This window comes from Lactuca saligna, chromosome 7, assembly GCF_052625555.1.
Source record: "Lactuca saligna cultivar CGN05327 chromosome 7, ASM5262555v1, whole genome shotgun sequence".
Classification (NCBI taxonomy): Eukaryota; Viridiplantae; Streptophyta; class Magnoliopsida; order Asterales; family Asteraceae; genus Lactuca; species Lactuca saligna.
Window position 1 is genome coordinate 31,312,231 of NC_136423.1, and position 13,725 is coordinate 31,325,955.

Genomic DNA, 13,725 nt, shown 5'->3' on the forward strand with positions numbered 1-13,725 from the left:
AAAATTACAACACATCTTGTAAAAATGAGAGAATATTCTACAACACTCCCATAGTCCCATGTAAAAAGAACAAGATCAACCAACTACCTTCAAACTACAATAAGGTAAGCAATGAACTAATAATAGCCATAACCATACGTTGAATTTATATATCGAAATGAGTCGAGTCTGGATTTGTACTAAGTGCCGTGCTTCTAATATGCTGTTCAATGCTTTCTTCTTTCTCCTAAAACTAAAACTAAAACTTCTCCTTTTGGAGCCACAAACCACAAACGTCTTTTGCAACTCTTCTTGTGGTGAGTGTAGTGCCCCAACATAAACACTCGAGGAAGCCAACTTTGTGTCACATCTATACTCTAGTAGCTTAAGCTCATTGACCGATGCTCGTATCTTATGACTTATGTTGTCGTGGGTAGGGGCTTGTTAATAAGGGCCGCTTTTAAGTTTTAATATAAAGACGAAGTAAGGTACCCGATTGGAACCGATAATTCTCCGAATCTTTCAAACCTTGGCACAATGGTACGACAAGATTCCACCACAATCATCGACTAAAAAGATTCTGTCGCCATGAATACTCGTGTCCTCGTCTCAGCTTCACTCGTTCTTCTTCTTTCCCTCCTACTCTCACTTCATCTCCACAATAATCACAGTTAACCAAACATCCTTCCTTCCAATCTTCAATTTAATCACTTATATCCACCTCAACTCATTTCATCAACAATTCAAATTCTTGCAGATGAATCCAGCTGGAGCAACCGATTATGGTGGTTATCATCGAAATCATCCTTCTATTCAGGAATTGCCGATGCTGACCTGTTGGTGGCCAATGGGACGATATACACCAGCGATTCCTCTCTCCCTTTTGCTAATTCCATGGCTATCCGTGACGGCAGAATAATCCGTATCGGCAACTACTCGTTTGTTCGGGTAAGATATAGCCAAATTACCAAATACTTTGTTTTCAGCATCAACTGTGTTGCTTCTAAAATATGAAACGTTGTGAATTAATTACACAAGTACTCCAAATATGGAAAAAGATTAGCAAGAAAAACACTGTTTAGCATTGAAGACAACTATCTGAGCATTCTGTTTTTCAAGGCTTTGTGTAAACTGTAAACTATATGCAAATGCAGGAAATGTCTGGATATGGAACAAAAGAGTTAAATCTTGAGGGAAAAGTTGTTGTTCCTGGATTTATTGATTCTCATGTCCATTTGCTTTTTGGAGGACTCCAGGTTCTAAAATCCCCCACCTTCTTCTATCAATACATATAACATTTTTGTTTTGTTCTTTTCAGTTTAGGGCTAAATGCAAATCATAGCAACATACTTTAATTTATTTGTGCATTTCTTTCACCATTACAACATCATACTTTAAATATATTTATCTTACAAGCCATTAATTGTATTTTGAAAATTCTATTTTTTTTCTCATCAAGACTTATTTTTTTAATGTTACTTCTTTCCAACTATGATATGCTGATTGAGTTAGAACTGAAAACAGATGGCACGGGTAGAAGTTCGAGGTGTGAAGACAAAAAAAGACTTCATTGAAAAGGTTAAAGAAGCAGTGAAAAGTAAGTGTTTTCTGTATTTTCAATTTTGTTTCACTCTGGATATTTTATGGGACCCACATGATATACATCTCTTCTTCATCTTTATAGACATGAAAGAAGGTTCTTGGTTGTTGGGTGGTGGATGGAATAATGATCTTTGGGGAGGAGAATTGCCATCAGCCTCTTGGATTGATGATATTACACCTCATCATCCTGTAAGAAAAAACTAAATACAAATTATATAAACTGTAATTAAACCCCACTTAATCACAATTAGTCTTTTCAATCTTGACAGGTATGGCTTTCAAGAATGGATGGCCACATGGGATTGGCTAACTCTTTAGCTCTAAAATTAGCTGGAGTTACAAGTAACATGCAAGATCCAGTTGGTGGAACTATTAGCAGAAATGCAAATGGAGGTATCATAATATTATATATGATTATTATCTTCTTGGTTTCATTTTGTAAACTCATGTCTTTTGAATCATTATATGCAGAACCTTCAGGCCTTATGATTGATTCTGCAATGAAAGTTGTTCTTTCATGCATTCCAGAAGTTTCTGTTGAAGAAAGAAGGCAAGCATTGGATAGAGCTACTAGGTATGCATTGATGAGGGGTGTCACAACAGTTGTAGATTTTGGAAGATATTTTCCTGGAGCATCACTAGAACATTCATGGGAGGATTTTGAAGGTTTAGTGTCTGAAATGCCCATTTTACCCTTACATTCCAACAAACAGTTTACTCAATGTACATCAATTTTAACATAAGAGGATTTTGGAGGCAAGGGAAAAGAAAATAGTTTAATGGTTAATTTAATAAAATAAAGTGTTGACTTTCTTGTTGATTTCAGATGTTTACAAATGGGCTGATTTATCAGGAAGAATGATGATTAGGGTTTGCCTTTTCTTTCCAATGCCAACATGGTCACGTTTGCTTGTATGACTTTACCTGACTACTAACTACTTCATGATAATTTTTCTATGTTTACGTTTTCTAATAAATTAAATGTTAACATTAAATTTGATGTTCTTGTTTTCTTTTTAGGATATAATACAAAAAACAGGATGTAGGCTGAGCCAGTGGATATTCTTAGGTGGTGTTAAAGCCTTTTCTGATGGATCCTTAGGATCTAACAGTGCACTTTTTCACGAGGTGTAAATAAATTTTATTTTTTTCTTTGTTTTCTAACTTATTGTTTTATGAGATAACATTTCATTCATGTTTCTTGTAGCCATATGCTGATGAGCCTTGGAATATTGGCCTTCAAGTTACAGATATGGAAAGCTTATCTAATATGACTCTCCAATCCGACAAATATGGCCTCCAGGTATTTTATTTTATTTTTCATTTATCTTTAAAAATGTGGTTGTAAATATGTAAAATAACTTACTAGTTGAGCAATTTTTTCATCAGGTTGCTATTCATGCTATTGGAGATAAGGCCAATGACTTGATCTTGGATATGTATAAATCAGTTGTTTCAACAAATGGGAACAGGGATCGGAGATTTCGGGTATATGTTATTTAAAACTAAAACTATTATAAATCATTTCACATCAGTCTTAATCACAGTCCAATTCATGTCAGACACAGTACAAGACTGTCTTGAACCTATGGGAGTATGGGTATTTATATGATTCCCTTATTTGTTTTTAATTGAGGGTATTTAGGTAATTAATAAACGGTAGTGTAATTTACAGATGTTTCCATGAATCGGTAATCCCTTTTTTGCAGATTGAACATGCTCAACATTTGAGTGATGGAAGTGCAGCCAAGTTTGGTGAACAAGGGATTGTTGCTTCAGTGCAGGTAATTTAAGTACATGATTTATTTCTAGGGTAATAAAGAAGTTTGTCTACACTCTACATTGCTATTATGGTAACAAAAAGTAAAATAAAGTACATTGCTTGACAGCCAGATCATTTGCTGGATGATGCTGACTCAGCAATTAGAAAAATCGGGGTAGAGAGGGCGCAGAAAGGATCTTATTTATTTCAGACACTCCTCACTAGCAATGCACTTGTTGCATTTGGTTCTGATTGGCCAGTGAGAACTCTTTTTCTTTTCTACACTCACCTTGTCTGTATAAAAGACGTAAATGCCCTCCTCATTATTGATAGAAAAATTTTAGGTAGCAGAAATCAATCCTTTGAATAGCATAAGGACTGCAGTTGAAAGGAGGCCTCCTGGTTGGGATAAACCTTGGAATTTAGCTGAGTGCATGAAACTTACGGATGCATTAAATGCGTAAGTAAACATGAAATAGCAATGTACTTTCATTTTTATTTGTGCGTTAGATCATGATGCTTCCTGTTTATTTGTTTATGCTTTTCAGGCATACTATTTCAGCTGCTGAAGCATGCTTTCTTGATGAGGAAATCGGGTCATTATCTTCTGGAAAAATGGCTGATTTTGTGGTGCTGAATGCACATAATTTGGATGACTTAATAACACAAGAAGAAACCTCTTCGGTTGCAGCTACATATGTTGGTGGTGTGCAAGCTTATCCTTGATATTTATGATCTGTGTACACAGTTGTATAACCAAAACTAAGAACTAAATGTAATGGAACAAGACTACTGATGTCAATGAGACAAAAATTCCAATTTTGTGTTCCACATGAAATGGTGGAACATTGGCTCGCTCTCGATCTCTTGTATGTGTAAAAGACACAAATGCCCTCCCCATCATGAGAATAGCCTTAGAAAGCTTGTCCTCTCCCATGTAACGAAACGAGAGTTACGAGGCAAAATTACTTGTTTTCTTTATCTTATCTATTTGATCTATGATATGAATCTTATATATATGAATTTGTTAGTTTACAAATTTAAACTATATTGATGATATGTTGTTGAGTTGTTATGTCAGGCTAGTCCAAAGATATTTTGGGTTCAGGGCGAGAGGAAATAAAAAGGTCCTTAAAAGACACGGAGTATACACAAACGATTTATAAAAATGTAGTATTTTAAAGAAAATATATATTCTAGCTTTTTTAGATATAAATCATTAGTTATAGTAAAAAACATTGGTTCCTTTGTTGTGTCGTATGCTTTCTATCAAGTTGGTTAGGAGTTTGAATCAAGGAAAACTGATTTTCTTTTCCATTTTAACACAATAGTATCAAGATCAACATGTCTAGCATATCTTTATCCATACATAAAATAATCAACATATTTAATGTTTCTTGTCATGTGGATGACCTTAAGTAATCTTTAATAATTTCAACTTTAAAAAACTTTTCTCTATGTGTGCTGTAGGGACAAAAATGGTTAAAAAGATATTATATGCAATGAAATTCTAATGTTAAGATATAGGAAATGATTAATAATATTCTATATGCAATGAGATCCTAATTGTAAGGAATTGAGATGACATAGCTGACAAATCCATTCTATCATTGCTTCATAGGCCGTTAGTTTACAATTCCTCGAGTTTCTCCATTTTGGTTGCACTTACTTTATGAACAACAATAAATAATTATGTGTATGCTATTGCTTCTTGATGCTTTCATTAATGTATCAATCCGGACCTTTAAATTTGGCCATTCTTAATATCAATCTGGGCCTTTAAATTCTTACCCATCATATGGGCCGGGCCTAAGAAAAAGGCATCGGGAGACATGTGATGTTTTGAGGAAAATTTAAGTATAGTTAATGTCTTAATGAAAACAATTTAGAGTACATATGATATTCATGTGCAAGAGGTATTCCTCAATTATATAATCATGTTTACGGAATGATACATGCAATGTACTCCTTTAGAATGAGTATATAGTGTTTTGTATGTGTTTACAGGAAAAAACCAGAAATATTATACAATGAAAAAAGCTTTATAACTGAATAGGTTATAAGTGTCTTTGTGTATTTTATTTTATTTTTTCAAAAGAATTGGGGTTACTTTTGTATTTAGGATGTTACATTTAAGACTATAAATAATTTATTTCAGATATGTACATTTTCCAGACAGTTTGAATGTTTAAAAAAAATACATAGGGATTCTTCATGAGGTTGGAACTTGGAACCAAAAGTAAAAAAGTAATGGAACCACAAACTACAAAAAAAAAAAAAAAACATATTCGAGTTTATTTTAAACTTTACATTAAAATAAACCTAAAAAGTACATAGTTTACAACTTAAAAAAGAAATTGATAAGAAAATTAATTGGGTTATTTATTGTGTTTTATAAATTGGGACGGACATGAGAATTGAAAATTGTTTGTGGTGTTTGGACTATACGACGGGAACATAGGCCGTGTCTACCGCTCACGCCAACTTCAATTTTTCAGAAACACATTCAATTACTTTAGCATCAGGGTGTGTACGTGTTTCAACCGGATTGGATGATTCCAGAATACAAAATATACAAAATAATGGAATCATAGACAGATTGGTATGTAATATGTATGTTCATGGTTTAGACATAGACACACGTTCGGGTTCAAACTGGAATGTGAAACAAATATTAAATTGGGGTTTTTTAATTTAAAAGAAACATAAATAGTATAAAACAAAGATAAACCTGATATGGAGGATATTTTTATAAATAGATCAGTTTGATTCTAATTACAGATCACATACATTTTGTTTAAATTTACCTAATTAACTTTCACATTATAAAATATAATAATATATATTTTAAATATGAACAATCATTAACGATAAGCACACAATTGCAAAACATAAGTATAATAAATTGAATTTAAATATTTATTATTGTTTGGTACTAACTATTTTAATAATTATTTATTAATCAAATTATAAACAAAACTATATTGTTTGCTAATACTTTATTAAATCTATATTATATTATTTATTTATATGTAATAATGATATTTATTAAAAACATTAAACCGTTGCTTGTTTGTTAATAAAACCATCCGTACAGGTACAAACTATTGCTGATTTGTTAGTAAAACCATTTACGGACTAATTGTTAGATTATATTGATGTAAAGATAGTTGCAAAATCAAATGTCACCCAATTAAATAGCTAATGACAATGATAAAATAATGTTTATTTGTAGTCAATTTTTAAATAGAACATTTATAGAATGTCATTTCTTTTTCATTGTTTGAGAAATAGTGTTTTTTTTAGTAAAAATACTTTTAGAAAATACAAAATAGAAATTAATGGAAATTTTCAAATTTTCAAATTGTTTTTTATTCTAACTTTTTATATATATATATATATATATATATATATATATATATATATATAATTTTATTAATAATTTCTTGAATGATATATAATTCCTTTTGAGGATTTTAATCACAAATATGTATTTTAATAAAAATAAAATATGTTCATTTGCAATTTATATAATGATATGTTTTATTTGAGTAAAGATTATTTAAAAACTAATATATATATATATATATATATATATATATATATATATATATATATATATATATATATTCTCTATTTATCAATTTAATATTTAGTTGATTAAATATGACAATTTATTTTATTATTATTTTTGTTAAAATTAGTATAATGTTTTAATTTTAATTGAAATCTAGTATTTTAATTAATTTATATATTTTTGAAAATGATGATGTGTTGCAATGGGTATACCGTGTTTAATATGGTGTGATAGTGGTCATAAATTGGTGTTTAAGTATCGTTCGTGTGGTCAAATGGTGAATATACTCCAGAGCCCGAGTAAAGATTATTTAAAAACTAATATATATATATATATATATATATATATATATATATATATATATATATTCTCTATTTATCAATTTAATATTTAGTTGATTAAATATGACGATTGATTTTATTATTATTTTTGTTAAAATTAGTATAATGTTTTAATTTTAATTGAAATCTAGTATTTTAATTAATTTATATATTTTTAAAATTATGATGTGTTGCAATGGGCGCGTTTAATATGGTGTGATAGTGGTGATGAATTGGTGTTTAAGTATCGTTCGTGTGGTCAAACGGTGAATATACTCCATAGCCTAAGGTTAAAAGCTAAAGACTAAAGAGTATGATTACTTCATCGGTTGGCACTTAGGTAACTATAGGGACAGACTTATGTGGTTTCCCGGGGTCCCAGGCCACCACTCCGATTCCGACCGTTAGTGTAATTTTTTTTTTTGTTTTTTATTAGAGGTAACGTCTTGAAATATAAGTGTCATTACCATTTTAGATTTGTTTGATTTTTTTTAGTGTCACTACTACTTAAGCGTTCTGTGTCTGCCACTGGGTAACCACATGTCTACTAGAAAATGTTAAATCAACGTCATATCATCTTCACAACATCTCTATTACAACACCATAAGCCCTTGAAAATGGTTACCACTACACCTCATATATACTTTTTTATTTTTATATTACATTAAATAAAAAAAACATAATTTTTAAAACCATGTAAACATTTTACTAATAAAAATAAGATAAATATATATATATATATATATATATATATATATATATATATATATATATATATATATATATATATATATATTATCAACATGACAAACAAAATTTAAATAAAAAGCAATCCTCTTATATCAATCAAAAGCTCCAATCATAATCGTATTTCGGATCACCAAAAAATTCTAGATCTAAATATGACTATTTTTAATTTACCAAAAAAATAAGTCGATTAACTAAAAAAACATTCAGATTTATTATGCATTAAATTTGTCAATCTTTAAATTGAATGATATTAACTATTTATTAATTAAAAAAAACAAAACATTCATGAGCATCCGTGAGTCGAAACAATCCACAAGAGCTTGATTCACACGTGAAAGGGGCATGCCATGTTGGCTTCTACGCGTATAAAACTCCCATACTGTATATCAGCCTGATAGTATAGGAGTAGATGTTAAGTTGTGACAATGTAACAATTTAGATTGCCACATCAATTCATTTAGATTTTCTTGTGTTACAAGCATAATCAACGTTGTAGCATAATTTAAAATTTTAACAAAAATTCGCAACATCCAAGAATACTAAAATGTACCCCCAAATTTTGTAAATACCAATTGCACATCAAAATTTTATGGGTTAAATTACATGATCTTTTTTACACACAGAACACACGATCAGGTATTTAATTTTACTAAGGTTTTTTAAGACATAATAACATAATTTCTTTCTATACAAACAAACATAGTGTAGGTAACTTTAAACAAGAACCTACAATTATAAAAATGAGTAAGTGATACTTATAAGCAAGCAGTTAAAAGCTTTTATTATAATTATAAATATCCAATAAGTCTCAATTCATGGGCAAGATGGATTGACCAATACGGCAATACCTATAGGAACCGGTGGGGGTCATGTTGGGAAAAATCGATTGACCAACAACTATAGAAACCGGTTGGGCCCCAAAGGTTGCAAAGCTAAAACATGTCCATTAAATACTACAACTATAGGAATAGATTGCCAATATAATAAAGTTTTACAATAGATTGTCCACAAAATACAATATTTGTTCGAGATACAATATTATTACCATGATACTCGAGGAGACAAAACATAAGGCTAAAGTCACTACATACGGAAATTACATGCTCCCTAATATTTTTTTTGAACGGCGAATTATATAAAATAAAAAATTACTAGTAAGGAGCAAGAAAAAGATAAACAATTACATTAATAAGTTCAAAATCATATTTAGAAGCCAGTTATTCCAAACAATATAGAATTTATGCTTCCTATGCATCATCTAAGTATAAGTCATAATAGTTAACATATATGGGTATTATGGATGAAACTTACTTGAACTCACTGATTGTATGTACCACATCCTTTCTTGTCTTAGAAAACTTTTTCCTTAAAAATATTTTTTTCTTATTGAAAACTTTGCAGATCCTCAGTTTGAGGTCAGACACACCCGAAAGTACGTCCGAATCCCTCAAACCAAGGTTCTGATACCAACTTGTAATGATCCAAAAATCAAAGGTAAAAATTACATTTTTAATATAGCCAAAACATAGATATCATTTATTCCAAACATTCCAAAAATCACTAATTAAAACATTTATCAGAGTTCATCACAAAATCATTCATCGTGGAAAACATGGATGTGTGCGCTGCGATCAAGCCGGATCCTTTCTTTCCAAACCAATGATACCTGAAACAATAAACAAAAATGTAAGCACAAAGCTTAGTGAGTTCCCCACAACATACCCACACAAACCACATAATCACATAATCCATATAAGCCATGTATATAAACATATAGGGATGCCGTTGAAACCTTCCAAGGTCTTACACCAAATGCCACGAGAAACCCCCACATGATCTTTACTAGCTGCCACTAGAACCACCATGTGGTCTTGGTTAATTCCCGTAGGAACCTCCATGCGGTCTACATTAATCATGGAAATATCATACAAGCTAAACAAGTAAACATACTAGGAAGCCCTGGAAACCCTCCAAGGACTTGTACCGATTGCCATAGGAACCTCCTAATGGTCTTACTATACTGCCACGGGAACCCCCCGAAGACTTCCATACAAGTGTCATAGTGACATGTCATATATTCAATTATCAGTCCAAATAGCATAAAATAGGCCACGGGAACCCCCACATGGTCTTCGCATAAATACATAACATATTGACAACACATTCGCAAATATTCACTACATGCAAGAGTCATGAAGACAACTGGAAACTACATATAACTTAATTGCCATGGGAACCCCCGTATGGCCTTCACATAAATACATAATGTATCGATAACATATCCGTAATGATCATTACAACTAGGCAAATGGGTCGGCCTTGGTGCCTTTGACCCATTGGTATGATGAGAAGACTCACCTCACACTGCTGAAGTCTCACAGATAAAGTTGTACCTGCTGGTTGACAAGTTCCCGAATTGTCAACATTAAAACGACACCCAAGTAGTAATTGAGTTCCAATGCATAACCACAACTCCATATGTAAGGAGACTCCCTTATCCTTAACCTAGTTTGGTTCAAAACAAAATCCCGAACTCAAACTTTGAAACCCAAAGCCAAATAATCAATCAAGGCCCAACATATGGCCCAATTTTCCAAATTGGGCCCAAACCGCTATATGGGCTTATCTTGAGGCCATTCATTTAGTCCAATCCAACCACTTGGTATTCCAATGGTCAAACCTCTTATAATCCTCAAGGTCCAGTTATGACCCATCTATGACTCAATTTTCCAAATTAGGTCCAAACCCTTACATGGGCCTTACCCTAGGGCCCATCTATATATTCTTAGTCCATATGATTATTCTTGGATGACCCATCAATAGCCTAATCACCAAAACCCAATAGAAAGACCCAACTTAAGGCCCAAGCAAGATTAGGGTTTTCACATAAAATGACGATTAGGGTTAAGTGTTTCTTACTTAACCCATTAAGGACTTAATCCGTTAAGTCCATCAATCTATTGGGTCAATCATATAATATGGTCGAGCTTAATAAAAAATTCCCATTCGATGTCCAAAATGCGGGTCCCGATAGTTCCAAAACTAACATATCCAAAATTAGGGTTTTCTAAACCCTAATTAGGGTTTCCAACCCAAATACTAGCCCATTAGTCACATGGTTAGGCTTTTAGGTCAATTAGGGCTTCATTGGGCCCATTAGGGTTAACAAGTCGGACACTACCCACTCCTACCTTGGGTAGTGGTGGTCAACAGCGGCTCACGGCGATGGCCACCACCTTACGGTGGTGGTTATGGTTCTAGTCCATTTTTGTCCAAGCATCCCAAACACAATTATACACAAGAAAAATCACACCGCCACCCAACACGGTGGCTGGTGGCGGCAGCCACCACCTCATGATGGTGGTTAAGAGTTTTCTTTTGATTATACTAGCACTGATTACAATTTACAACACAAATCCCAATAACACACACACACACACTAATATAAACACGCACAACCACCCTTGTGGTGGCCGGTGGTGGTACATGGTGGCAGCCACCACCTCACGGTGGTGGTAGTAGCTTTTCTCGATTTTCAGGCCAAACAACACCACACACACACACACACACCTGAAACACAGCAACATCGGGATATGCACTCACTCAGCAACCTTATGGCGGAAAACGGTGGTCCGAGATGACAGCCACCACCTTACGGTGGTGTGATGGTTCTTCTTGATTTTCTGCCAAATAGATGTACATACAACACCATTAATTCCAAAACAACCGTTATTTACGAAAATGTACGCACTCCGCCACCTACAAGGCGGCAACACATCGCCGGAATGCGACAGAAATGGCGACCAACGGGCGGAGGTGGACAAAACAACGATTATGACCCTCATACTACCAAAAAGGAGCAAAAGAGATGAGAGAATGGATGCGGTTAACCTTACTGAGAGATTTCCGATAGCACACGACCATGTTCCGCCGTTCACAGCTTCCTCCTTCGTCTCGGTGGTCTCTCCGACTGTTTAAGACATCTCCAGCGATAGGGGTTGTTGTGGTGGCGTTCGACGGCTAGGTTGTAGATGGTGGGGGTGGCGTTCGGACTCGATGATGCAAGCGGCGGTTGGGTAGGTTCCTCTTGGTGGCGGCTGAAGAAGTATACCCTAGGGTTAGGGTTTGCATTTAGAAACGAGGGAGGGAAGGGTACCGGGTTTAAACCCACCTCCATACAAACTTCCTCTTATTTTTACAATAATGGTCCCTGACTCTTCAAACCCATTTAATTTAACTCCAAATTTTACCAAACACCCCCTGCCTACTTAATTTCTTTGCAAAACCACCCCGACAATTTATACTTTAACCCCCAATATCCAAAATTATGACATTTGACTCCCCAAAACCAACACCTCGCTAAATATTATTGATTTAGTTATATAATAATAATAATAATAATATATCTTAGGGATTTAGAGTTTATTATTTGTTTACTCATTTTATTTAATTTCAAACAGAGTCTTACACCACTGATGAGTTTTGAGCATAACAAACGAAAACCTATATGTGCATGCAATCCTAATTTCTTGATCTATGGTTTCTCTAATTGAACATACAACATTTGAACATCAATTGGAAAGCCCTAGGAATCATATACCATTTTCTAAATGAGCATATATGGTTAGAAAACATACATTTGATTGTTATTAAAGAATAACAAGAATTCCTTGTGTTGTTGAAGCCTTGAGGACAAGCACCACAAATGTCGTGCCTCTAGTGGTTCATACCCAACACTAGCAAGAAGATGAAAGAGGAGAGGGGAGAGGGGATATGATATTTTTAGCTATCTCTTGAAGGGTATAGAATGGCCGAAAATCCTAGGGTGGAGAGGCCTTTATATAGTGCACCAAGGATGCTGTGGATAACCCTAATCTGAATATAATAATATTATTTCAAATTTGGTAATTATCCGCTTCCTTAATTATCCGTATGAGATATTCTAGAAACTCTAGAATTATCTCATAAACCCCTCCACCTCCTTCCCTAGGAAGGTTCTGGAACCTCTTGCTCAACCATTAAACAATTGCGCTTTAGTTCATACACTTTTAAATAATTTCTTTAATCCCAAAATTAATTACAATTAATTTCTGATTAAATATTAATTAAATATTGCTAATTCTAATTAATATATTATTCTCATAATATATTAAAAAAATTATTTAATCAAATAATAAATTCAACCTCTCTCTTCAGAAGTTATCATGTCTAGTTGCTAGTTTTGATGGCAACCCAAAAGGACCGTGCTACAATAAATTCAAGTATATACCAATTATAGTTATAGGCTTAGACATCTAATCCAACATCACGCGTATATTATGTTCTGCAACCTTGCGATCTCATATGACCATGTCGGGACTTGCAACATTAGCCAACGCCTCTTAAGTACACCAAATGTTCGTTTCATGTGCCTCCTATCTACTTATTGGGATGTCTTAAACTTTATTCTTTTTTCATCATTTAGACTTGTGAACGATTTCACAAATATACATAAGATAGGATATATCCCATCAGTAAGATAGTACCCACACTTATATGCTAATCCATTCGCTTGAAACGGGACATCATGCGCCTTCTCAAGATAAATGTCGTTGAATATCGATGATTGGTTAGTGGTCAAGAATATTGATGTCGTTGTTTGCTATTGGGGGGGGGGGGGGGGGGGAGCAAAAATGCATGCTATATCTAAAGATCAGGACACAATTGCTTCTAGAAATTAGCTCTTATGATCACCT

The 13,725-nt window shown here is 33.4% G+C and overlaps 1 protein-coding gene across 1 annotated transcript; it reads left to right on the plus strand.

The window, feature by feature from the left end:
* The first annotated feature begins 280 nt into the window (after positions 1-280).
* Positions 281-4,360, plus strand: LAF3 (Amidohydrolase family). Its single transcript, XM_078966231.1, has 15 exons — positions 281-649; positions 737-927; positions 1,134-1,235; positions 1,504-1,576; positions 1,664-1,770; positions 1,851-1,974; positions 2,053-2,247; positions 2,408-2,493; positions 2,602-2,709; positions 2,789-2,884; positions 2,971-3,069; positions 3,291-3,365; positions 3,471-3,602; positions 3,688-3,803; positions 3,892-4,360. Exons 1-15 carry the CDS (start codon positions 568-570, stop codon positions 4,067-4,069), a joined length of 1,764 nt encoding a protein of 587 aa, XP_078822357.1. The 5' UTR covers positions 281-567; the 3' UTR covers positions 4,070-4,360.
* Positions 4,361-13,725: the final 9,365 nt, after the last annotated feature.

Coding starts and splice junctions, on each gene's coding strand:
- LAF3 (XM_078966231.1), top strand. CDS start 568: ATGAATACTCGTGTCCTCGTCTCAGCTTCACTCGTTCTTCTTCTTTCC. Junction 3,366..3,470: donor GGATTGTTGCTTCAGTGCAG/GTAATTTAAGTA, acceptor ATTGCTTGACAG/CCAGATCATTTGCTGGATGA. Junction 3,603..3,687: donor CATTTGGTTCTGATTGGCCA/GTGAGAACTCTT, acceptor GAAAAATTTTAG/GTAGCAGAAATCAATCCTTT.